Raw genomic sequence first — 26597 nt, forward strand, 5'->3', positions numbered from 1 at the left:
ATGAGGGCTTCCTGGCCACTCCTGTCAACCTCTGGCCTCGATACACATGTGTATCCTACACACATGCGTACTTACGTACACACACAGGAATGAGTACCCAGACAATGAAATACCGTATGCTTTTGCTGAAGGGAATATAGAAATGATCAGGGCAAGTCTTTGCTAAGCATTTTCGACTGAGAGGGGAAAGAGGCAGGCACAGTGCATAGACAAATCTAGAACTAGGTATACATACGTCCATATTGTGCTTGAGACTAAGGGGAGTCAAGGAGAAAATATAACCTGAATTCTGGGTGTCTCCTGATGCAGTGGAGAAAAGGTGTATGCACAGCAGACCTGGATCACCGCTCTGTGGAGCTCCCAGGATGGCCAGCAGGCTCTGCCTTTCTTCTAAGATTGGCAGCTTTCCCCTCTTGGAGTGGTTGGCCACTGCCATCATAATGCTGTATAAAAATATAATCCCCAGGCTGGGGTGCTCAGTGATTAAGAGCACTTACTGCTCTTGCAGAGGACTTGGGTTTGGTTCCCAGTGCCCTTATGGCGGCTCACAATTGCCTGTAACTCCCCATCCAGGGGATTTAATGCCCTCCTCTGGCCTCTGCAGACACTTCACAGATGGAAGAACAAACAGACATGCAGGCAGAACACACATACACATAAAATAAAAATTAATAAAATTCTTTAAAGAAAAGCAATCCTTGCGTCAGTAAAGCTTGCAAAAACAAGTATTTACCTTCCACTAAAGATACCCATGCTTCATATGGGCCTAACATGCTAGCAGGACTTTGTCCTTTGTGTCTTAGGGTAAAGGATCAAGAGCTAACTAGGAAACAGTTCTTCATGGTCTGTCCACAAAAGTGCTGTCTTAGTTTCTTTTCCTGTTACTGTGATAAAATTCCCTGACAGAAGCAACTTAAGGGAGAAAGGGTTTGTTCTGGCTCATCGTTCTGGGTGACAGTCCAAAACTGTGGGGAGGTGAGACTGCTCGTCACATTACAGCCATCGTCGAGAGTCTGAGAACGGCATTGCCTTCAAACTAGTGCTCGGCTTGCTTTCTCCACTATTACACAGTCCAGTAACCATGTGATAGTGCCATGCCTAGGGGGCAGTGCCACCCATAGTGGGCAAGTCTTCTCACCTCAACACTGTCAAGATGACCCCCCCATAGACATCATGGCCAAAGAACACCGTAAAGATGATTTTATCTGTGGTGGAGGGGGAAACAGGCTGTGCCTATTCTGGTAGGAATTACTACAAGGGCAAAGCACAAAGGATATGGAACATTTTAGAAGTGAAGATTTAGGAACAATAATCCCATTTACTATACCTTCCTTTCTCTCTGTGTACAGCCAGCACTCCCCACTGTAGCAGGAATCCTACTTGATCTTAATAATAAAAACCCAGAGTCAGATATCAGGGTGAAAACTGAAAGATCAGAGAAACCGAGCAGCCAGCCACTAGAGAGACTTCTCACCTCTACCGAATCCTCAGCCTGAAAGGGCCGAGCTCCTGTTTCCACCCCACCTTATCACTTCCTCTCTCTGCCCAGCCATATCGCTTCCTGTTTCCTCCTCCCAAGTGCTGGGATTACAGGTGTGAGCCACCACTGCCTGGCCTCCAGTGGCTAGCTCCACACTCTGATCTCCAGGCAAGCTTTGTTTGTGAGAGCACAAACAAAATATCACCACACCACACCCCCTCCTTCTACATACTTTCGGGGCAGGGGGCAGCATTGGTAGTCTTTATGATGCTCAGCTTGTCTGTATAAACATTATTATGAATATCTCTATGACAGTGTTTTTGATGAGGCTGACATTTATAGGTTACTCCTGGGTAGAATGAATAATCCAATGTACCTACCCTACTTTGGACAGTTATCATCCAATCACCTGAAGGTCAAATTAGAAAAAAAGTTCTTTCCTGGCCCAAAACACGAGGTGGATGGCTACTGAGGACTACTACCTGAGGTTGACTTCTGGTCTCCACAGACAGGAACACACACACACACACACACACACACACACACACACACACACACACACACAATTAGTAAGTTCATGAATAAATGCGTACATAGTAAAAACTGTGAAGACCTACAGTGCATGAGTGTTATTTGATTCCACTCTGTTTGGAGGTATGAAAGTGCAGTAAATGTAGCTGCACATTCAAAACAAACAAAAACCTAAGGAATAAACAAGACAGTTAAAAATAACAATCATCCTATCTGTGAAGACATATAAACCAGGGTAAGTCGGGAGAGTGGCAGGACCTGTGGGTAGGAAGCAGGCAGCCACTGTCTGAGGCTGCACTTAGTAATCACAGTGAAGACTTCTGACTAAGTCAAACCTGGCCAATAAATTCATCTTCAGAGCCGTGTGTCAGGGCCTCTATTCCTGGACCCTATGCCTGTACAGAGGGATCGGGGTTGAAAGGTCAGCTGAACGCTTTGGTCCTGGCCAACTGGGCTGTGTGCAGAGGCTGGGCCAAGTTTGGCTCTGGCAGCTATATTAAGCTTGCCAAGTGCTGGTGAAGCGACCTCAGACAGCAAGCAGCGCTCTGGGCATGGGCTCCGGAACCACTCACAGCAGCAGCAGAACTTTGCCCAGTTAACCAGGTGACACACGGCAAAAGGTCTTGGTGCTAGCCACAGAGACGTAGACTCTGAGGCCTTGGGTAGGGATTGTTCCTACATCCCGCCTTCTCTGCTCAGCCCTGGGTCTGTGGGAGCTCGCCCCTGAAGCATGCTCTTTCCGTGACCTGTGAGTACAACTCGGGAGTGCTGGGGGGAGGGAGTGCTTGGTGCGGGAAAGCAGACGGGGTCTCCCGCTCTGCTCAGTTGTTATTCTCTTTGAACTCCTCTGAGTGGGCTCTGGGTTTTAGATCTTGAGGACCAAGGAGAACTGAGCTGGCATGGACTGGAAAGGACCGTGTGACCTTTCACAAACCACTTTAGCTCTTCTCTGTTTGAGTTTCATTTTCTCTACTGTGGGGCACAAATGCTTGCCCTGATTTTCCTAAGGGGATTTTAATGAATGTCAAAGGAGATAGGGAATTGAAAAATGCTTCCCGAGTTCTGTAATGCCCTGGGGCAGCCAGAGGGTATTATTATTGTTGTTGTTATTATTATTCCTACATGATATATATTCTACAAACTGATCCTTGATTCAGGTACTCTGTTGCTGAAAGGCTCTAGAGAAGTTTGTTCCAACCAGTATTCGCAGAACCATGCCCAATTCGAGGCACTAGAGATTTTATATATATATATATATATATATATATATATATATATACACATATATACACATATATACACATATATACACATATATAAATTATATAGACATACATATATGTGAATCATATACACATATATGTTACATATGAATTATACACAAATTATATATGCATATGCATATAGATATGAATTATAGATGTGAATTTTATATATGTATAGCTATATGATTCAGTCTCTTTTGGGAGCATCTTAGGAGAGGGAACAATTTTCAAATACCACATCTAGATCCGAGAGGGCATCTGAACACTTTTCATGTAGTCATCTAGGCTACAGATTTCATTGTGTGTGTGTTCACGTGCATGCTCATGTGTGTGTGCAAAGTGCTGTATATTTGTCAGTCTAATTCTGTTGGGCAGACTCTGAAAAGGTCCTACAAATATTTGGCCTTTCCCTCCTCTCTTTCCCCTACTGACCCCTACTGCCTGACCTGGATGCTATCCCTATTGATTTTTTTTTTTTTTTGGCTTGCTAATTTATTGACAATTGAGTTCTTACCCTCTCAAATGTTTACATTTTTATAGCAAATATTTTCATAAAACTGCAAATATTACAGTTGGAATAGGTCTAAAGATTATCCAATCTGATGATAAAGAGAAACCAAACTATAAGTCTTCAAACAAAATTGTATTTGGAAGTTTAATACACATATCAATTAAAAAAAAGACTTGGTTAGCTGGGCATGGTGGTGCTCACCTGTAATACCAGTGCTTGGGAAGCAGAGGCAGGAGGATTATTTCAGAGCTAGCCTGCGATCCAGAGTGAGACACCGTCTCAAGAAACAAATCAGTTTTGGTTAAAGCATGTTCAGAAGATAGGTAGTCTCAACTTTTTCATATCTAGGACACACACACACACACACACACACACACACACACACACACACACCCATCATTTGAAAAAGCACTGATCTAGTCCAGAGATGAGGAAAACAAATTCTGCTGAGTGATAGGACCTGGTCAAGATCCATAGTGAGGAAGAGGAAGGGCAGACCAGGATCCAGGTGGTGGACCAGACCCATTACAAGATTAGAGGTGGGGTCTGCACCCTGGAGTAGGAACCGAACACTGAGTCTGGCCTGGGTGGAATAATTGACATTGAAGGCAGTTCAGAAATGGCTCCAGATGTATCCAGGAGGCATCGACCACTCACCGAATCTGCAAGGAGAAGATGAGCCAGTGTGCGCCTGCCCCGTTCTGAGGACACAGCCAGCCTGCGTGCAGTGGCTGGTCAGACCGCCTGCTGAATTTCAGCTCTAAAGTGCCTGTTTCAGCAGAGCTGCCTCTAATGGAATGAGACAGCAAAGGTTCAGGGACTTTGGGGCCAGGCAGCTAATAGGTCTGTATTGACAACAGCTGCCTTCCGTTCCCTGCACCGTTGTCTCAACCCACACAAACCCCAAGCCGGTCGTCAGAGGGGTGGATGGAGGCGAGAACATCAACTCACTTGTCCTGACCACTTGGTCCCACTGCCATTGGTTCATGAAGAAGAGACGTGGGAGAGAGAGGAGCTGCTGACTTGGAATGGGGAGAGAATGTGTAGAAGGGCTCCGCTCCTTCGTGGGTTCCCGGTCCAGGAGGGTGGGGCAGGAAACAGCAAGAGCAGGTGAGGACTCCTTGTCTCCTGCCAGCCCCAGCCAAGTACACAGTAGTGAAGAAGGATGACCTGGGACCCAGGAGCCCAGGCACCGAGCTCCAGGTATTAGACCTAGTGAGGCACTAAGTATGTCTTTTCCCATCCTTCCTCAGTCTGCTGCACCCCATGCTTCACTGAGGCTGAGTTTGAGAGCCGTAATTCCTCTGCCCCAAATTCCTAGCGGCCCCCATTTGCCATCCTCCTAGCCGGGCCATTGAGTCTCCAAGGCTCTGCCTCTGCCCACCTCTCAATCTTATCTACCATCCATGTCTACCCCACGGGCACAGTTACCCCACAGGTTCTTGGGTTTCCCTTCAGGCCTTCACTCAAAGTCTTTGCCCATCATCGGCCCACCTACCTCCTACCAATTTGGGGGCAGGTTTTTATCCCAAGTGCTGCCACCTCCAGGAAGTCTTCCCTGATCTCACAGAGTATAATCTTTTCTTCCTATCCTATCTCACCCAATTTCACTCTGCAATTCCTGGAGGCAGTGCCTGCATCTTCTTGCTTGCAGAACCTCTGAACAAAAGGAAAACCCACAGCAAGGCTGTTGTCTTCCTATGAGAAATAGGGGGCTGTGGAGGTGGCTCAGTGGGTAAGGGCACAGGATGGACAAGCATGAGGATCTGAGTTCAAATCCCCAGGACCCACATGAAAACTAGGTATGGTTGCCCGTGGGCCTGCAATCCCGGCCTTGTGTGGGATGGAGAAAGGAAGATTGCTGGGGCTTCCTTGCCACCAGCCAAGCTCCAGGCTGAGCAAGAGACCCTGTCTCAAGAGAATAAAGGTGAATAATAGGACAGGATGCTTGGCATCTTTCTCTGGCACACACATACACACACACACACACACACACACACACACACACGTGTACACATCTGAAGAGTTCACACATGTATACCCTCTCATCCCTACACAGAATGAAAATAGGAAGACCTCTTTGGGTTGTTGTGAGGACTTTCAGTAGTAGTTAGCATTGATCTAGCTTCCCAGAGATGGTCATGTGCATTGATTACTCTTCTGTGGTCACTGCAGGATGCAGCTGCAGAGCTAGGGGATGAGGTGGGAGGCAGAGGGATGGTGGTGTCTTCTTGAGAGGATGATCCTTCTCCTAGGATCTTTCTTGTCCGCTTGAGGATTTGAGGACAGAGCTGTGATCAGCTATAAGGCTCACTCTTTGGGCTCATCTGATGTAATAGCTTCCATTTGATGCATCCAAGTGTTGATTGATCAGTTCTTGAGGCAGTTAGGAAAAGCTGTCATCATTCATACGATGCCAGTGATTATTTTTTTTAAATTTTATTTATTTTTATTTTATGTGCATTGGTGTTTGTGGCTGCATTCCTGCTGAGCCACTCCTGGCCTGGCTCTAGAGAGTAGCACCTAGCCCTAAATCCATCCTTTGTTTAACCAATACCCTTTGTTTCTCTTCTGTGAATCTTGTCTGAGAGTCTCCCAAGGATCAAAGGCTTATGCAAAGCTTGGTTCAGGAAACCTGGAAAACCATAGTACCTGGGAAATCGAGGCATTTGCACTTGGCATTGTATCTTTGGGAGCTCCTTTCAGGTTGCTTTGAAGATATGGAAATTAACTGGCTAAACTGTAAATAGAGAGAAAATAAAAATGCCCTGGGCGCAGGGAAAGGGCTTCAGTCCTTAGAGGCTGGACACCCTGCAGCCATGAAAGGCTAGATTCATTCTTAAGGTGCTTCTGAGTCTTCTTTCCATGGATGTGCATGAACCCACACACCTGTGCTGAAACAATCCTCGACAGGTGTTTTGTCTGCATATATGTTTGTATGAGGGTGTCAGATCCCCTGGAACTGGAGCTGCAGACAGTTGTGAGCTGCCCATTTGGGTGGTAGGAATTGAACCTGGGTCCTCTGGAAGAGCAGCCAGTGCTCAAAACAACTGAGCCATCTCTCCAGTCCTCCACCTTCTTTCTTTTTTAGAGGCAGAATTTCTCTGTGTAGCCCTGGCTGTCCCAGAACTTTTTCTGTAGACCAGGCTGGCCTCAAACTCACAGAGATCCGCCTGCCTCTGCCTCTCAAGTGCTGGGATTAAAGGCATGTGCCACTACTGCCCTATGCCAGTGATTCTTACCTGTAAAGGTATATCAGTGTCCTAAGTGATGTGATAGGAGTCCTACTGCAAGATCAGTCCTTAGACCCGCCATGTGAGAACCTCCAGGCACCGGCTGTGGGCATTATTTTCTCTTGAAGTTCCCAGGTGTAGAACTTGTCTATACTATGCAGAAGCAGGATGAGATATTGGGCGTGGGCTCCAGAGAGCCTGGCTTAACCTCACATAAAAAGTGGAAAGGAATTCTTTCTTCCATCACGCATTTTCATCCATTATACAAATTAATGAAATATTCACAGCCTTTAACCCAGAGCCTCTGTCTGTCTCCCATGCTCAATAAATATTTGCTTAGCGTATTGAAAGGCTAGTGATTGTAAGAGGAACCTAACTTGATGCCATTACAGGCTACATTTTATTGGTCTCTCTTCCTACACCAAAGTCCCAGAATAGGAGAGAAATCCTACCTCCGCTTCAGTGCTTCAGTTTGGACTTAGAGCTACATGGTTAGACAACGTAATTAAACGTGCGCGAAGGTCACAGGAAGTCAGTGTTAACCCTCAGATATTTTCCTGATGGTTCTAGCAGATGCACAAGTACAGACTCACACCACCTCCCTTTCTTTCAAGTTGCTTGTGCATTGTGTGTGTGTGTGTGTGTGTGTGTGTGTGTGTGTGTGTGTGTGTGTGTGTGTGTTTGAAGACGCACATACATGCGAGCTTGCCTATGGAGGTCAGGGGACAACTTCAGTTCTTTAAGTGCCATTCACATCTGTCTGTCTGTCCTTGCGTTCTTCTTTCTTCCTCCTCCCGCTCCTCCCCCTCCTCCTCCTTCCCTTCTTTTGAGGCTGGTCACTCACTGGGCTGGAACCTGTTGCTTTGTCTAGACTGGCCATCTAGAGAGTCTTAGGGATTCATTTGTCTCCACTTCCAAGCACTGGGATTCTGGGCACATGCCACTACATTTTGGCTTTAAAAAAATATTCTATAGCTTTTCCTCAGGTCCCACACTTGCACAGGAAGTCCTTCACTGACGGAGCTGTCTCTCCAGTCCCTCTTATACAGGTTCTTAACTGTGCATATTCTGACTCCTCAAGGACACCAAACATTTTTGAGGACCAAGAGACAGACCTTCTAGGTTTTTGTGTCTCCCTTTGCCCAGCTGAGAATGCTGCTGTGTACCCCTGACTGGATGACTGCCTCAGATTTATTCAACTTGTTTTCTCTGGTGACCTCAAACACTGAGCTTCAACTACTTGGACACCTTAAGGGCATCAGGATAAGTGGGGAGGAAATGGTTCACTTTTGACAAGGGATGGGGACCGGGAAAGTCAAGCTGACCTATTCAGACATCCATACGTACCAGCTCCATGCTGTGGGAGGTCGGGGAGGAGGGGCTTACTAGGCATTGCAGAGACAATGCATTGGGGCTAGCATCTTCAGTGAGCTCATAGAGACGAGCCACGCACCTGCCCTTCTCTTCCATTTTTTCACGAACCCCTAAATATGCACTTTTATTTGCCTTTGTGTCTCAGAGCCCTGGGGAATGTCCAGCGATGGACTAATGAATGGATTTGCATTTGGGGGTAGGGGGAGAGAAAGTTTGGCTCTTAGAGTCTGCGTGTCTTGCCCTAGGGCTATAGCTCCTCCTGGTGCACTGCTGAATCTGCTGTCAGTAGTTGATAAAAAATTCACAATTGCACCTCTGACGTCATCCTATGTGTGCAGTACAGTTTAGCTCAAGTAAAACACACGAGTAAAAGGAAGCAACACAAACAGCTTCACAGAGGTGTGTTGTGGTGCTCCGGTTATGTTTTAGCTTCCGTCTTGTGTACTTGTCCCATGGCTTTGCATTCAGGTCACAGAGGAGCAGTTGGGAAACTGTGTACTTGGAAGTTAATTCTTGACATGGAGCTAATCTTGAGATCGGGCTTACCTTGCCTTTGTTTTTGTTTGCATCTCTTGCAGCTAAATGTGGTCAACAGTGTCAGCAGCTCTGAGGACATCAAGCCCTTACCAGGTCTGCCTGGGATTGGAAACATGAACTACCCATCCACCAGTCCCGGTTCTCTGGTGAAACACATCTGTGCCATCTGTGGGGACAGATCCTCAGGTATGGATGGGTCCCATGAGACAGAGTTCCAGAGAAGGGGTCCCTCTGCTCCCAGTGAAATGAAAAGACCCTTGATCATGGTCCAGCTGGAGGCCTCGCCTATAGATTTTGCTCATGGGGTTCAGAGCTTGCAGTCTTGATGATTCTAAAATACATTTTCTATGTGAAGGATCAGCTTCAGTGGAAATGTTTCGGCGACTCCTCTCTGGAGCAGCACAATTGCATACATGTCTGGGATTGAGGCCTTAAGTGACGATCCAATGTCCCATGCTAGATTTTCTTTAATTTTTAAAAAATTATTTCTTGTGATCATAAAGTGTCCCAAATACATAATTATAAAACCAATAGAAAATTGGAAGAACCATAAAAGTACAAAGAGAAAGTAAAAAATTTTTTCCGTAGTATCCCCATGAAAGAGAATCTCTTTAATATTTGAGCATATTTCGTCTTATCCTTTCACAGCATGCTAGATTTTTTTAAAGCATGCTTTTATGGGCACAAATGTGTTTCCATTGGCTTGTTCTCCTCCAGCTTACCAACATTGCTTCTTTTCCTTCCTCTCCATTCTTTCTGCTCTGACTTCTCCCTCCATCGGTTTTTAACGCATTTGAGTCTGAGAAGGAGAATGGCAAGTTTGCCAGGTGTCCGCTTGTAATAGCAGCACTCAATGCTGAGGCAGGGGGATCATGAGTTTGAAGTGAGCCTGGGTTGCATAGTGAGACCCTGTGTCCCAATTAATTAAAACAATGAGAAGACAGAGCATGTTCTTTCCACAGCAGACCACGAAGGCTGACTGAATGTCTCTCCTTCCTTTCGTCAAGGCTACAGGGGCCTCAGACTTCTTCAGCTTCACGGCCAACAGTTACTTGCTTTTACGACTCATTTTTCAAGTCATGAAAACATGGCTGCTGCCATGACAGGATGTCAGTCACAGCCTGACCAAGCTTGTTCTTTGTTTTGGTTGTTTTAATGGAAGGTGGTTGGTCCCTTCCTGTATATATAGTAAAGCCATGGGATGACTACCACACTATGGTCAAATTAGGGTCCTGCTTCTCAAAGCCAAATATTTCAGAGCTGAAAGTACTAAGTTATCTGGGGCCAAGATGAAGGCCATATTTATCATGACTGAGTGTAGCCAGCTAGTTCGGCACAACTCTCAGGCAGGCTGTCTCTAGCCACCACTTCAAAGGGTGGTCTCCACTGACAGGTAAGCTCTGGGGTGCGTGAAGTTACATTTGCGAGTTCTCAGGGACTTCGCATCAACGGAAATAAAACAGAATTAGATAATTGGGTCTGTGGTGACATGGAACCACATTTTGCATTCTAGAATCAAACCTAAAAGTGTTTTTAAACAATCTGCTTCGTTACATTTTTAAGTTCTGAGACTCCAGCCACGTGACCATAGCTGCCTAGTGTACAGCACAGAGACCTCCCTTAGAGCAGTGGTTCTCTAGAGCCGGGCGGTGGTGGCGCACGCCTTTAATCCCAGCACTCGGGAGGCAGAGCCAGGCGGATCTCTGTGAGTTCGAGGCCAGCCTGGGCTACCAAGTGAGTTCCAGGAAAAGGCGCAAAGCTACACAGAGAAACCCTGTCTCGAAAAACCAAAAAAAAAAAAAAAAAAAAAAAAAAAAAAAAGAGCAGTGGTTCTCAACCTTCCTAATGCTGTGACCCTTTAATGTGACCCTCATGCTGTGATGACCCCCAACCATAAAATGATTCCATTGCTACTTCATGACTGTAATTTTGCTGTTGTTAGAATCATAATGTAAACATCTGATATGCAGGATATCCGATAGCCTCGGTAAAAGAGTCCTGTGACCTCAAAGGGGTCGTGACCCACGGTTTCAGAACCACTGCCTTCGAGCAAGCGCTGTGACTGACTCATGGTACCTGTATGGAGACAGGTGTGGCAGGCAGCTCCCTTGACACAAATTAGCCATTCTTGCCAGGGATAACTATAGGTCCCAGAGTTAGTGAAGCATACAACCAACTATTCTAGATGAAGCAAAATTACTGTCTATCAGAACTGTATGCCCTGCTCAAGATTGAGGATAACGTTATGCTGTAAAGATTTTATAGCATTTTTTTTTTTTTTTTGCAATAACAGGCAGTAGCTCAGGATTGTTCATAGTTTATGGTACAAAACGTTAAGTTTTTTAGTGGGTTTCCTGAGACCCTGGGCTTCAGTCTTGAGAACTGTTAGATAAACCAAGGTTCTTCTCCTGCTGAATAATACATAGCAATTAAACATCCTTTTATTTGTTATGTACACTAAAATATTGAGATGAGGTGGGGCGTTTCCTTATCCAAATCCAAGAGTTGCTCCAATAAAATAAATGTCAATAAAATCTGAGGTCAGGAATTTTTTAAGGCTGCTGTCTGGAGTTGGAGATACAGAGGGAAGACACACACAAAAAAAGGGTTATTTATGCTTCCTTTGGATCCTGTGGTACAGCTTGCATTCTTTGGGAGTCCTTATTTGTGCTTAGGGGATATAGCTGTTTCCTTGGGGATGGGGGCGGTTAGTCATGGGCTTCTTCGTGGTGGGAAACCTGAACAGATACAAGAACAGTCTACGGAGTGTTCTCTTGTCACCAGGAAAGCATTACGGCGTGTACAGCTGCGAGGGCTGCAAAGGCTTCTTCAAAAGAACCATAAGGAAAGACCTCATCTACACCTGTCGTGATAACAAAGATTGCCTCATCGACAAGCGCCAGCGCAACCGCTGCCAGTACTGTCGCTACCAGAAGTGCCTGGTCATGGGCATGAAGAGGGAAGGTGAGGTGGCCCGCCGCTCCCCTCTACCCAACGAGAGCAGGTTGCCTGCGGAGAGCGCCGAAGACAGACGCATGCGCTGGCAAGAGCCGGGCTGCCCTGGACACTGTGGGAGGGAGAGGTTTGGTGTGGCGCTTAAGACGAGCCTAGGTGCCACAGCTTCTCAAGGCTTACCCCCAGAGCTCAGAGGGCAAGAGACATCTCTCCCTCTGTCACCTCTCTTCTCTGGGAGCCCAAGGGCAGGTGGGTCTCAGAGGTGCGAGAGGCCTTGTTCTCTGTGGCCCCGAGGGAGCATCTGACTGACCTTCAAGGTGGAACTGGTTTCATGCTGTAGTCTTAGTCTCACTCGAGGGGAAACTGCAGGTGGGTTGAGGCCCTCTAGGATTAATAGCCGTGGCCTGCTATAAATCCTGTCATATTGGCATAGTCCTCCGCCTTTGTGGATTATTGGCGTTTACAGGTCTGGCAGACTGGCCTTCTCAGTCCCGGAGAGTGTCACCGGGCATTTCGGTGGTTCCGTCTTTTAATTTATAGTGTGAGTTAGTGGGCTATCCTTGTGACAGAGAGTAACAAATCTGAAAGTGCTTTTTCCTTGTTGGTGGTTCTTGCTTTAAAAGATCGAACGTCATCCTGCTAAGTAACACAAATAAATTGAAGTAGGCGGTTAATTAACTAGAGGGCTTTGTGCAGGTGCCTGGTGTTCCTGGGGAATCTTAGCGGCTGTGCAGGAAGGATGTCCTTGCAGGTAGAATGGCTCACTAGGTGAGTTCCTTCAACACCTCTTGTTGTGGGATTGAGGAAGTCTGCCAGAAAGAACCAATGAAGGGACAGGTCCTTGAGCCCATGCTTAGAGGGAATGCCACCAACAAAGACTATGACAGGATAAGGGTACGTTTCAGAATCGTCCAATCAACAGCAATCAGCTCACAGATGAGGAAAAGACCCTGAGAGCCAGATGGCATCCCAAGCTGCCTCCCTGCTTCCTTAGGAGAGACACCAGTGTGAACAAGATGGCCAAGTCAAGCCATTCCCCCACCCACACATCCAGATCTCACTAAGAGAAAGGAATAAAATCCTTGCTATGGCTTCTAGGCTGTATATGGTATACACACCCTTTAGCTCAGCCTGTCTTAGTGCCCTGGAGGCAGTGTGGAAGGCCTTGAAGTGGGCTCTGGAGGCAGCTAGCCTGGGTCCCTGTGCTGGTACCACCACTTCCTAGCTTTTGATTGACTTCAAACAAGTTGTCTAGTTTCTCTGTGATTCATAGTACCCCGGAGAGTTATTGGAAGGGGTTAAGTGAGATATAATAATCTATGTAAAGTATTGAGTATAACATATAGCTTCTGACTTGGAAAGTGCTCCATTAATATTGGCTGCCGGAGAACCTGAAAATAAGTAATAACTATTTACCATGTGGATGGATGAAGTCTGAAAAGCTGGAGCTGGGACTGTTTTAGATCAGCTAGTGTCCTGGACATACTGGGATGTATGTTATAGCGGGAGTTGAGGCTATCTGCCGTGTAGAATAGCTTCCAAGAGCGATATGTTGCTTCAGTTACAGCATTGAGGTTTCCAGTACTAAGAGGAGAGAGTAGCCAGTTCTTACTCAATTAGTAACAAATTGGAATTGAACCTAGCTTCCTGAAGCCAAGGCTTTCTTTGAAGCTTCAGGGTTATTTTCCTCGAGTGTTACAAGTCTGTTAGAAGAGATGATTGATGATCACAGAAAGAACTGGACTCAGTTTGCTTCTGTATTAATTTCCTAAAGATAAGCGCAAGAGCGTTCAGCTGAGAGAAAACCATGCACTGTAGTTCCCACGGTTGTCACTGAACGAAGACTGACAGAGTGAACTGAAAAAGAATGAGAGAGTGAAGGAAACAGAGAGAGGGAAACAGAGAGAAGGGAACAGAGAGAGGAAGGGACCAGGTAGGAGAAATAGGGGAGAGACACAAGCCCACGGGGCAGGAAGACGAAGGAAAAGAGGTAATAAATATTCTGTGGAAACTTTTACTGTTGTTTTGATAATCCCCACAAATCTGTCTCAGTAATTCACTGCAATTTCAGCCCCAGGGACCAGGAAACCAAGGCTTGGGAGGAGGCTGAGTGATAAATCTGAGAGCATCTTCATGCACGTGGCAGGGATACACTTGGAAAAGATTTCTTTGGCTCCGAGCTGTGTGTTTGCTCTTCTCTCGCCTTTCTTCCTCTCTGTTCTGTGTCAGTTTCCTCTTCTCCATTCCTTGGCTTCTTATCTCTTCCCTTTTTTCTCCTTCCTTTCCATACTCTCTCCAATTCTCTGGGCCACATAACACTGCTACCTGGTGGGATTATTAGTGGTGTTCTTGGGCCTCTTCTCTGGCCTTGAGAAATCAGTCTCATCATTCACAAGAGAGACTCAGTGTGTAGCATCCCAGCTCCAGCCCTTCAGACAGCCTCCGTGGCTGGTTATATCCTCAGAGGATAAGGGCTCCATGGCCTACGAGCTGGGAGCAGTGAGAGAGGGAGAGACCCGGAGGAGAGGCTACTTGTGAAGGTATTTAACCAAGTTAGATTAGAATTTGCTCCTTTGGGGGATGCAAACTATCTTCCAGTGTTGAATTCTGCTCATTGCTGCTGGAACCAAACTAGAAACAGCAGCCTTGTAATAGAAAGGAACCCAACAGAAACTCTTCACCTTGAGGGGGTAGTGTAGGGAGGGTGTGGGGTCCGCCTTGCATCCCGATGTGTGGACCAAGGGTTCTGAGAGCTAGAGTGAAGTTGGATGAAAATCCCAAGTTTGGGGAATGCAGAAGTAACTCCAGCCTACACCTTTGCCTATGCGCCCTCCCCCACCCATGAAATCAGTGCACATTCTGAAATGTCTTCTAGGTGACATCCCTCCACCCCTTCACTTACTAAATCCCCACAGCTGGCTCCCTGAAGATCTTCCCTGACAAGTCGGATCAGGTGATGTTGTGTTCAAGCTGGTGCACAGGGGGCCCTACCTAATGGGATGTGAATGCCAGGGCTGATGCACAGGATCTGACAAGGGAAGATTTGGCAGTAATGGGCTCGCTCCTTAACCATTGCGTGCTCACAGCTTACCAGAGGCAGCAGAATAGGAAGGGTGATGGACACAATGGGGATGGCAGGGAGATGGTAGCTCCTTCAAAGAAGGGTGGAACCGGAGCTTAGTGAAGCTAAAACAGCACGATTGAGAGGGGCTTTGCAGTGCTTTGGGAACAATACCACTAAAGACCTGTCTTTGCCCCGACAAGCGAACAGCTTTGCTGTCTTGGTTCCATCTGTCAGCATTCCAATGTCCCTGGTTCAATACCATGATGACTCTTGTTGTATACAGGAGAAACTTGAGGTAGGTAACTGTCCCACCCTGGTCCTCGGCACTCAGTAACCTCTGTTGGTCTTGCCACATGCCAGCTGTGCAAGAAGAAAGGCAGAGGAGCCGGGAGCGAGCCGAGAGTGAGGCCGAGTGTGCCAGCAGTGGCCACGAAGATATGCCCGTGGAGAGGATTCTAGAAGCCGAACTTGCTGTGGAACCAAAGACAGAATCCTACGGTGACATGAACATGGAGAACTCGGTACGCTGTCTTAGCTCTCCACCCAGCTTCCGTTTCCTGGCTGGGACTGGAGGTCATAGAGGGGTATTTAAAGTCCCAGGACCTCATAGAAAATTGTTCCCTTTTCAGACAAATGACCCTGTTACCAACATATGCCATGCTGCCGACAAGCAACTTTTCACCCTTGTTGAGTGGGCCAAACGCATCCCCCACTTCTCAGACCTCAGTTTAGAGGACCAGGTCATTCTGCTCCGGGCAGGTAAGACATCGGGGTTCCTCTTGTCCTGAGACAATCATTCTGGGCTACTATTTTGAAATGACCCATGGGACCATAAAAGGAGCAACTTACAATTGCTATGTTTTCCTTGAACTCACTGTGTAGGACCAGGCTGGACTCACAGAGATCCGCCTACCTCTGGCTCCCAAGCACTGAGATTCAAGGTGTGTGTCACCATGCCTGGCCTTCATTTTATGCCCTGTACAGACTTGTAAATTGAAATGGTCCTCCTGTAGGATTTTCATTCCCAACTGAAATCCCGTTCATGGAGGAGTAGGGCTTTCCCCCTCATGCAAACGTTTCTGTAGTTTTATAATTTACATTTAACTTCAGAGACTCACAAATACCTTTATTGAGAATAATTTGAAGCAGTATCTTACAACTGTAAGACTGGCAAATGAAGCTTTCCCCACTTCACAGGTGAAGTAAGAAAAGCAGAGATTTGGGGGGCTGGGGAGATGGCATGGTGGGGAAAAGTGCTTGCTGTACAAGCATAAGGAACTGAGACAGGATCCCCAATACGTGTGTGAACAGAAAAGCTGCATGAGGTTGCGTGTGCGTGTCACCCAAGCTCTTAGGGTTAGGAGTGGCATGGAGAGGGGAGGATTTCGAGGGCTTTGCTGTCCAGTCAGCTTAGCTGAAAACCAGCAATCTGCAGGTTCACTGAGGGGCCCTGTGTCCTGAAGAGGGATAGAGTGGGAACGCTAAGTGTCCTCCTCTGGCCTCCACACCTGCACACACACATGTGTGTGCACGCGTACACACACACATACACACACACACACACACACACACACACACACACACACACACACACAGAGAGAGAGAGAGAGAGAGAGAGAGAGAGAGGAAGCTAGAAATTTCTGCTTATGCCTGTATTACCTGGTGTTCAAGGTTTCCTCCATTTTAAGATTCTTCGCACTACAATCTTGCTGCCCGTATCTGAGACACTGCAGTCGGTTGACATCTGCCTAAGCTCCTCTTTGTCACGGAGCCATCAGGGAGATTTCACGAGGACTGGCCCAGCATTGGGAACCAGTCCACTCACTCATCCCTGTTAGACGGTGAGCCGTCATTGAGTGGCCCCTGAGAGCTACATACTGTGCCGTTGCTATAGGTGACACCAGAGAAACACAACTTAGGTTGTCAAGTCCTGGGGCAGAGACGAGGAGGTACAGTCACTGTATCTGTCATTCAGCCAACAGTGACGACTGTCCGGGAAAGCTTTAATTCATATTTGCTAGCAACGGGCGACAGAAAGAGTCCCTGTTCTCAAGCTGTCACTCTAGTGTGCATCTAAGAAGCGGCAGGGGTTTGTGCCGAGCCACGAGGTCAGGAAACTCTAGCCCTGCCCTTTCTTCTGTCACTAATGACACGTGTCACCTTGGGCTGTGTCTTAACCCCCCAGGATGTTCAGTCCTGCCCTTGTTCCAAGGGAGAATAATCTGTGCGTTGCTGGCTGTCGAGGAAGCAGGAATGTGGTCGCTTTCCCCACAATGTCTCCTCTCTCCGCTTGCAGGGTGGAATGAATTGCTGATCGCCTCCTTCTCCCACCGCTCAGTTTCTGTCCAAGATGGCATCCTGCTGGCCACAGGCCTCCATGTCCACAGAAGCAGTGCTCACAGTGCCGGTGTTGGCTCCATCTTTGACAGGTTGTGATTCCCTTCCGCCTCCAGGATTTGCACACGGTGTATATATGCACATTGTGTATACACACATTTCTCTCTCTCCTCTTCTTCCCTCCTCTCCCTCTGTAGAATGCAGATGTACAATAGGCAGTTCATAGAGGTGCCTATGACTATATCAAAACCATTTTTTTTTTTTTGTACCGAGACAGTGTCTCATTCTATAGCTCGGGCTAGGCTCAAGCTCGTGATAATCCTCCTGCCTCAGTCTCCCAAATGCTGGGATTATAGGTGTGAGCCCAGTTTCCACAGACTATTGAGTAGGTGAAAATGTAAATCTGGAGATTGAGAGAGGGGTTTTGACAAAGGTGGTTACAATAAAATAAAGCCAGTCAGAGGCCAGCATCATTGCCTGGCAGATGGAAGGGTCTCCTAGCCTCATGCTTTCAACTTGGGTGGACCATTGACGTCAGCTAGTAAGCCATAGGTGGAGAAGGAGAATAGCATATCCCAGGGACCGGGGATGGAGAAGGGGTCTAGGATGCATCTTCAAGAGGCCTAGTATGTTGGGCTAATGCTTTTTTTCCCCTAGACTCTTTCTCTCTGGATCCCAGATCTCTAGGCTACTGCAGAAACAAGCTCAGTCAGAAAGTGACATCATGACAGAGACTCTCTTCCTTAAATGTACTAAAGTACATTTAAAAAAAATAAAGTAAATAGGGGGCTGGAGAAATGGCTCAAAGGTTAAGAACACTGGCTGTTCTTCTAGAGGTCCTGAGTTCAATTCCCAGCACCCATATGGTGGCTCACAACCATCTGTAATGAGATCTGGCTCCCTCTTCTGGCCTTCAGGGATACATGCAAACAGAACACTGTATACATAATAAATAAATAAATCTTTAAAAAAATAAATAAAGTAAATAATAATATAAATATAGTATAAAGTATATGTAATATAAAGTAAACAATAAATAAATAAAGTAATATGTAGATTGGTGACTTGGAGCTAAAAGAGTGGTCTTCTGGTAAAGAGGAAGAGAAAGCTGAAGATGCTCTATTGAGTTCCAGGACCCAGGGCCCCTCCCTCCCCCATAAGTGTTCACTTTGGGAGACATACATGCTCCCCTTAGAGGAGTCTACCTCTTCCCTGTCCTTTTCCATGATGTGCTCAAGCACTCTCATAGTTCCTGGAGACGCCTCCCTCCTGGTTGACCTGGGCTGCCTTCGTGGGTTCTTCTACATGCACAGTGCCCTGGGATGACTTTTCCCACTGTATTTCTCATTTCCACCTCCTTTGAGATGCCTTTCTGCTCCCTGCTGGGAGGTCACCCTTCCTCCCTGGTGAGCTCTTGAACTCGGGAGGCAGTCAGCTATTCACTGGACTTTGCCATGTAGCTGGTAGTTCCCACATCAGTTTCTTCATCCACACTGTACATCCCTTGGGATGAGGGGCTTCATCGTCTTCATCCCTGAACCCTAATACCTTCAGCGGTGTCTAGAAACTGTGGTAGCCATCGCAAGTAGTGGTGGAATTCATTTTGCTGATCTTTGGCCTGGAACTCATGCTTCTCTCTTTTTCTGCCCTTGCTTCCTGCGAACAGAGTCCTCACAGAGCTGGTTTCCAAGATGAAAGACATGCAGATGGATAAGTCGGAGCTCGGGTGCCTGCGAGCCATTGTGCTCTTCAACCCAGGTACGGGGTCATCCCTCTTTCCAGGTTAACCTTCAGAACTCTGATGTTGTTGCCCAACCCCCATACCGCCCAGCTCAGCTGAAACAGAGCAGCTGGAGCCCAGAACCCACCAGAGCATAGAGACTTCTCTTTATCACCTTTGCTCTCCAGAGCCACCCTGAAAGTATTTTACCTGGGCGTGGAGTTTCATTAGGTGCGTGTGGGGGGTGGGGCAGCTGGACAAGGTGAGAAGTGACAGTGGTCGCTGTGACAGAGAGGGAGGAGGTAAAATGTGGTCAGATTCTGGGTACATCTCTAGGTAAAGTCGCTGGGATCTAGCGGTGAATTAGAGGTAGGGTGTGGAAGAGAGACAGACGTCAAATATGTCTCAGGGGTGTTTCATTCCCCAGAACAATTGCAGAAATGGAATTCCCATTCATCTGACACGGGTCAAACCCCAGGGCAAGCAAGTCCTAAGGGTGAGTGGGTTGGAACCAGGAGTTGTCTTTGGACAATGAACTTAGAGACAGACAGCAGACGTCCAAGAGAATGGACTTCACGGGAGAAGCCAGGACCAAAGATATATAAAGATGCACAGGCAAGAGCTGCCTACACCTCTTGCTGAATTGGGAGGAAGCCACAAACCTGATGAGAGATCAGTTGTGAGCAAAGACTGCGGAGAAGAGGGCTGGGGACTGAGACTCTCACAAGCTGGTAGAAGACCAAATTGTCAAAGGAGCCTACTGTGTGGTCAGTGGGAAGGGAGTGGCATCTTGGGGTCCAGGTGCAAGGTATAAGAGGAGGAAGTGACCAACTTCATCGAGTGCTGCTGTGCACCTCCAGGCAGTGTGATGTGACATGCGTGCACCCTTTAGCTCCAGGATTAGGGTAGCTCTGACACAGGCCGTGGGTAGGTTTAGTTTTCATACCCATGTCACCACTCAGCCATGCTCAACATGGAACTAGCTTCCGGTAAAGGTGTGAATGGCACTTTTCCAGAAAGGCCTGGACAAAATTAAACTCTCCTTAAGTCTGCAGAGGGTTCATTTCACCATTAACAGTTGAAAATACTTAAAATGGAGAGTTTGTGAGGGGGATTATGTACAGAAAGGACACAGGTGATCTGCTTACTTCCCAGCTGTCACCGGGCCTGAGTTAGTTCCATGTGTCTCTCCTAACGCTGGGGGAGGTGGCCAGTACGACAGGGATGCTGTCTGGAGGAGTGTCCTGTGGAGGCATTAAGAGAAATTAAATCCGTTGCCCTCTGCAGATGCCAAGGGTTTGTCCAACCCCTCTGAGGTAGAGACTCTTCGAGAGAAGGTTTATGCTACGCTCGAGGCCTACACCAAGCAGAAGTATCCGGAACAACCAGGCAGGTGAGAGAGTGAGGAGAGAATGTCAGTGTGAACAGCAGTGCAACTCCTTATCCCTGTTGATGGAGCCCTGCCCATGCTCCAGGGACTCTGCAGACCTACTGTCCTTACATCAGCACAGTAAGAGAAAGGCTCAGGTGAGGGTAAGGTCTGTCCAGATCACCCTTCACCCCCGAGCATCACTGAGTAAAGCAATGACTGTAGATGGAACATGGGAAGTTCCAGAAGTGAATTAATGACCTTTCAGTAGTCTTTATTACAATGTATTGCTATGATGGCTGTGATTTGTTACTGTTGTTCATCTCTTACTGTGTCTAATTTATAAGTTTAATTTTTTCATTGGCACATGTACACATGCATATACTTTTTTTTCTGTATCTCTCTATGCATAGATTTGGTCGTATCTTCAGTTTCAGGAATGCACACAGGCTGTTGGGACAGGTCTTCCTCAGATGGGGAGGGGGACTAGCGTGCATATTTTTAAGTGTTGGATGAACGGGGAAATGAACGGATTGATATGGGAGTGTGGTCTCCATTCTACCCAGTAACAGACGCAGGAAGGACACGTCACTTAATCGAGTTTGCGAAGCTGGTCACTGGTGGAGGTGAGATATGAACCCAAGTCTCTGTAAAGTGACAGCATCTCTCTCACAGTCTCTGCCCTGTGGACTCTCATGCAGTACAAAGGACAGGCTCTGAGAGCTGCTGGTTCCCAGGCATCCACCTGTGTGGCCTTGTCATACTATCTATAACATTATCATTTGGTCTAAACAAACCTTTTCAAAAATTTCCTGCAAAGCATGGTAAGCAAAGAGTTTCCCCTTTCTGCAAACTAAAATGAGAAACTGTGATCCTCGTATCTCAAAAACAAATGGAACAGGAGACTGCATAAGACACATTAGTTTTGTCTTTAGGATTCATTGTATACGCCCCAACACACACTAGTGACTTATTCCTCCGTGAAGTCAAATTTCCATTTATCCCGCATCATACACTGACATCTACCAAATGTTCAGCAGAGAATAAACTGTTTTGTCAGAGGTTATGAAGAAATCAAGTGGGCGGTTTTCAGTCCTTAGGTCAATTCATAATCACGCTACTGTATTATTAGAAATTAAGTAGTGATAACAGACCCATCAAAGCCAGTAACTCAGCCCAGTGGAAGTTCTTTCTCACCCCTCAATCTAGGTGGACACTCAGTATTCAGAAGCAGCTCTTCCTTGCCAACACTCAAAGACCTCGACTTATTCCTCCTTGTGGCTCCATCCCAGAGCCATATAGGTGATGGAACAGGAAAGGCAGAGAGGAGAGAGGAGCTGTGTGGATGAGACACAGATCCTAGACACAGTCCTCTGCTGTCTTACTTCTATTGGCTAAAACTTAGTCCTGTGATCTAGCCAACTGTGGAACGTCAAGAAAGAGAGGGCCAGGGGAGCTCAGTGGCCGCTTGGTAGCCTGTTCTTCACCAGCCACTGGAGAGATCAAAAGGACCCTGCCCTGGAGAGGTTGAAAGGGACCTGGCTCTGCTTCTGACATCTATGAGCCCTGGGCAAGCCTCGTTAACAGGAAGCTCTGAGCAGGATGTTTTCTACCGAAGCTTCCAGTCCCCAGATACTATTAGACCTGCTGTCCTCGACGCTGCCCTCTTTCCGGAACTAACTCTGGGTTCTATTATCAATCATTAGGAATAAAAGCACATCCCAGAATAACCTGACTCTCTTTCCTCCCAATTACAACAGCAGCGTCTGCTTTATTAGAAGAAATAGTTGTTAGAATCGGGTAACCAATTTTTACAGTAACTATTTTGGGTATGCTTTGTTCCGGTGTCCGTGTGGACCCCTGTGTGCACACATAGGCTGTATCTACAGATGTGGGACTGTGTCTTTTGTCGCACTGTGTTCCTCCTTTCTGCCATTCTAGGGATTTTTATCAGATGATTGAAAGAAAAAAAATCATTTCCCATAGTTTTGTCATATTGCAATGTGCCCATATTTTCAGGTGCTTAGTCATTGCCCTGTGGCTGGCATCTAAGTTGTTTCTAAATATCACTTTAACATTTTAGAACTGCTGTTTTTCCTGCAGGAGACTGTCAAGGGCCTGGCTACCTCTAGGCCAGTGGTTTTCAACCTTTCTAATGCTGTGACCCTTTAATACAGTTCCTCACGCTGTGGTGACCTCCAACCATAAAATTATTTTGTTGCTACTTCATAGCTGCAATTTTACTACTGTTACGAATCATAATGTAAATATTGGATCTGCGGGGGTCGCGACCCACAGGGTGAGAACCCTTGTTCTAGCAGCTGAAGGAGGAGCCAACTCTCAACTGGGAGTTCATGAAGTGGGTAGAGGCTGTGTCCCCTGTGTGTCCTGGCTTGTCCAGCATACCTTGAACAAGAGGTGATATCTCTGTCTGAGCTCACAGGAGGCGGCTCAGCAGGTGCATGAGGGGAGTCACTTGGCTTGTTAGGCAAGTAACTAACTTGAGGTAGGCTGGTCACCTCTGACTTGCGTGCTGGCACCTCCCCGCAGGGCACTTGTCACAGTGGTGGAGTGCTGCCACCTTGTGGATAGGATTAAGCAGTGCACGTCATGAGGCCCAAGGTCTGTGAGAAAGTTGGAGGCGGAAATCGAAGCAGGGTGCAGAACTCACACTCATCTTGCACACACAGCAAGCACCTTCAAAGGCTGCCTTGCTGCTGACACGTGAGCCAGCAATGCAGTGACAGCGTCTGTTGGTGCATGGGTTCATTCCATTAGCCCCGGCCTTAGTTCCCAGCCCCAGCCCCCACAGCATAGGTAGCCACTGGAGAACACTGACAGCCTTAATCTCAGTCTAGCCTTGCATTTGAAAGGCTAGCTCTTTGCCAGGACAGCTGGGTAGGAGGGCAGCCTCCCCCTTGACACACTGTCCCTTTGCTGCAGGGGACACAGGTGTTTTATCAACAAGAGCTCTGAAGTTTGTGTCGACAGTGGCATAGGTCTTGAATTTTCCCTGATGTTTTCAGATGGTGCCGATTTGTTTTTCTTATATTGATACTTACATTGATTGTTTTTGTCTTACTTGGGTGTATGTCCGTATAGGTGTGTTTGTGTATCCAGATGTGCATACATGTGCATGTAGAGGCCAGAAGTCGATCTCAGATGTCAGTCCTTAAGTGCTGGCCATCTTTATTTATTTATTTATTTATTTATTTATTTTTTTTGAGACAGGGTCTTTCACGGGTCTGAACCTCACTGATTATGCGGGGCAGCTGCCCACTGAACCTGAGGGGCACTCCTGTCTCTTCCTCCCTCCCCCCTCCTCCTCTTCAGAGCTGTGGTGACAAACTCACACCCCGATGTTTGGCTTTTTTTTTTATGTGAGTACTGGGTATCGTACTCAGGTCCTCGAGCTTATATGGCGAATGGCTTACCGACGGGACTATTTCCTCAGCTGTATTTTTAAATGTCATGTGACACGAATATAGAAGTGTGCACTCTTCCAAGGAACACAGGAATTCCAATTCAAAACTTTTCCTTGAAATGAAAAATTCAAGTCCCACAGGGAAACGGAAGGCCGTTTCAAATCAGGGGACCAAATGGACTGCACAGATGCCACACACAGTCTTCCCATGCCACTCCCTCCCTTCCCTGGACCCACCGTGAATAGCCCCATTATAGAAAGTATGGGCAAATGTTAAAGTGTGTGTGTGCGTGAGAGAGTTAAGATGTTTGCACACACACACACACACACACACACACACACACACACACACACACACGTGAGATCGTGCATGTACGGCCGCCTGGGTGTACATATGCAATCATGTGTGCATGCACGTGTATGTATGTAAGTGTGCATATGTAAGTGAGGGTGTACGTGCAAGCCCATTGGGGGTTGTCTTTCTTGTTGCTGTGATAAAATACTCTGGGAAAAGCAACTGAGGGGGAAAGGATTTCCCTTGGCTTGCAGTTCCCGAGAGATACCATCTATCTCGGTGGAGCAGACACGGTGGGTGGCAGAGAAGCCTGGTGGCGGGAGCAGGGGGCAGCTGGTCACACTGTACCGCCGCGCTCAGGAAGCAGAGAGCAAACTTGAAATAGGGCCAGCCTATCACGCGCCCCCCCCCCCCCCATGACTCATTTCATCTAGTGAGGCTCCACATCCTAGAAGTTCCACAACTTTCCCAACAAGTCCTGCCAGCTGGGGACCAGCAGGTGAAATCCACGAGCCTATGGGAGACGCTTCAACCCTCAGTGGCGGCAGGGCATGGTGGACGTGAGAGTTGTGTGCATGTGTGAGGGTGGTGGGGATAGCACATGCATGGGTCTCGGGTGCGTGAGGATGTGCGGCCCGTGTGTGCGAGTGTGTGTAGGTTTTCTCCCCAAACAGACTGGCTCCTCAGAGGCTGACTGATACTCTCTCTCCCTCCCTCCTCCCAACCTAGCGAGAAGCTCAGAGGAGGGAGCCGGCCATATACATTAGCAGCGACTGGTTAATTGAAAGCGAAAACTTGGTTTTGGGAAGCAGACTGAGGTCACACAGCCTAAGTGACCAGCTAGACTGTGAGGAAAAGCGAGGTCTCCTGAGAGCAGGGCCGTAGCTGTGGTCATGCAGGTCCTCACGTGTGTTCGTGTAGGGGTGGCAGCTGTCCCAGGAACAGCACACCTCGTGTGTCCTGCTCCATTGCAAGGGCTCACACTAATCTTGGAGGACCCTGAGGAACTCAGGGAAATGGCTGCAAGGTAGGCGATGCCATCCATATGGTTCCGTGATCTGTGTGGGGCTGAGGGCTATTCTGGAACATGCCCTGGAACTCAAGGCTGCCAACGTGCTGTGGGATGCTGGTTCTTCTTTTGACATGAACCAGCCCTCTAGCTGATTCCTGAAGTTCTTAGAAGCCCCCTGGGTTGCAATCCTCCAACTCCTTCATCTCTGCTTCTAGGCGTTTCTATGGCGGCTTGGCGGAGAACCACCACCACCACCACCACTAGGCACCTCTTCTTGCCATTCCCTAGTCACAATGTCCCTTGGCTTCCCTGCAGGTTTGCCAAGCTGCTGCTGCGCCTCCCAGCTCTGCGCTCCATTGGCTTGAAATGCCTGGAGCACCTCTTCTTCTTCAAGCTCATTGGGGACACCCCCATTGACACCTTCCTCATGGAGATGTTGGAGACCCCACTGCAGATCACCTGAACCTGCTCAGCTGCAGCTTCCGCACCCAGGGTCACCTCTGGGCTGATGTGTGTGGAGCCCTACCCTGCACACTGTCCCTCGCCTCCCATTCTGACCTCCCTTTTCTGTCCCCAAAATGTGATGCTTGTAATAAAGACAACCTTTCTACACATGAGACTTTTCTAGGTGGAGTTTTGTATGGATGTTAAAGGTGACCCTTCTTTGCTATCTAAGGGGCTGTGGTCTTTCTGGAAGTTCTTGGGAAGAGTAACCAAGCCTCTGTACATACAATTGGTTTAAATTATTTTTTCACTTGCCATGGAAAGCAAACAAATGGAAAAGAAAATAATAAATATGATATTGGCACTGCTTGGACTGTGTGGTGTGTTATTGTGTGGCGGGGAAGTTCTCTGGGATGTGGAGGATGGGGGCCAGGATATTGGCTAGCACTGGCCTCTGTGGTCTGGGGCTGGAGTTAGGAGCTGAGTTGGGCTGGAGGCACAGCTGGCTGGGACGTTGCTGCTGGGAAGAAGGAGAAGGCATCTTTTACAGACAGCTTGCCTCCCCTCTTCCCCTCTTCCTCCTCCTCCTTCTTTTTGACCCTTCTCAAGCCTGTATTCACAGATATGGAAAAGGAAATGGGGACTCTCTGGTGAGGAGAGCTAGGGTTTTATTCCTGGCCCCTATGATGGGGGAGGGCAAAAAAGGGGTCTATCCCCAAGCCAAATGAGAAAACACAAAGACTCACTCAATGAGCGCCTGCCTATGCAGGAGGAGGCTGGGGTCTGACCTTCTGGGCTGGCTACCCACTAAGCAGCAGGAGCGCAGACCCCTATGGACACAGCAGGCAGCAAGAAATGCTTGAGAGGGGTTGGACTATCTAAACATAGAGACGGATGCCATTCTTGAGGCCTCCAAAGGCAGGGCTCCATCTTGAATTTGCCCTTGGGGTTGGGTAAGAGGGACATATTGCACATGTCACTCATCTATGTTGAGCAAGTACTGTCTAACCTCTGTGCGATGCAGAGGTCTTTGGGGGCTTCCTGAA

General features: G+C 47.6%; 1 protein-coding gene across 3 annotated transcripts in view; it reads left to right on the forward strand.

Annotated features, from left to right (window-relative positions):
* Window positions 1-25920, forward strand: part of Rxrg (retinoid X receptor gamma) — a 154590-nt gene extending 128670 nt beyond the window's left edge. For all 3 annotated transcript variants that reach the window (XM_052737499.1, XM_052737500.1, XM_052737501.1), the window contains exons 3-10: window positions 8973-9117; window positions 11716-11895; window positions 15311-15471; window positions 15580-15709; window positions 17247-17379; window positions 18954-19045; window positions 20295-20400; window positions 25423-25920. In XM_052737499.1, coding sequence (XP_052593459.1) covers window positions 8973-9117; window positions 11716-11895; window positions 15311-15471; window positions 15580-15709; window positions 17247-17379; window positions 18954-19045; window positions 20295-20400; window positions 25423-25570 — 1095 coding nt within the window. In that variant the 3' untranslated portion in view covers window positions 25571-25920. The remainder of the gene's footprint in view (window positions 1-8972; window positions 9118-11715; window positions 11896-15310; window positions 15472-15579; window positions 15710-17246; window positions 17380-18953; window positions 19046-20294; window positions 20401-25422) is intronic.
* Window positions 25921-26597: the final 677 nt, after the last annotated feature.

This window comes from Peromyscus californicus, unplaced genomic scaffold (assembly GCF_007827085.1).
Source record: "Peromyscus californicus insignis strain IS unplaced genomic scaffold, ASM782708v3 Scaffold_14__1_contigs__length_90479793_seg_2, whole genome shotgun sequence".
Lineage (NCBI taxonomy): Eukaryota > Metazoa > Chordata > Mammalia > Rodentia > Cricetidae > Peromyscus > Peromyscus californicus.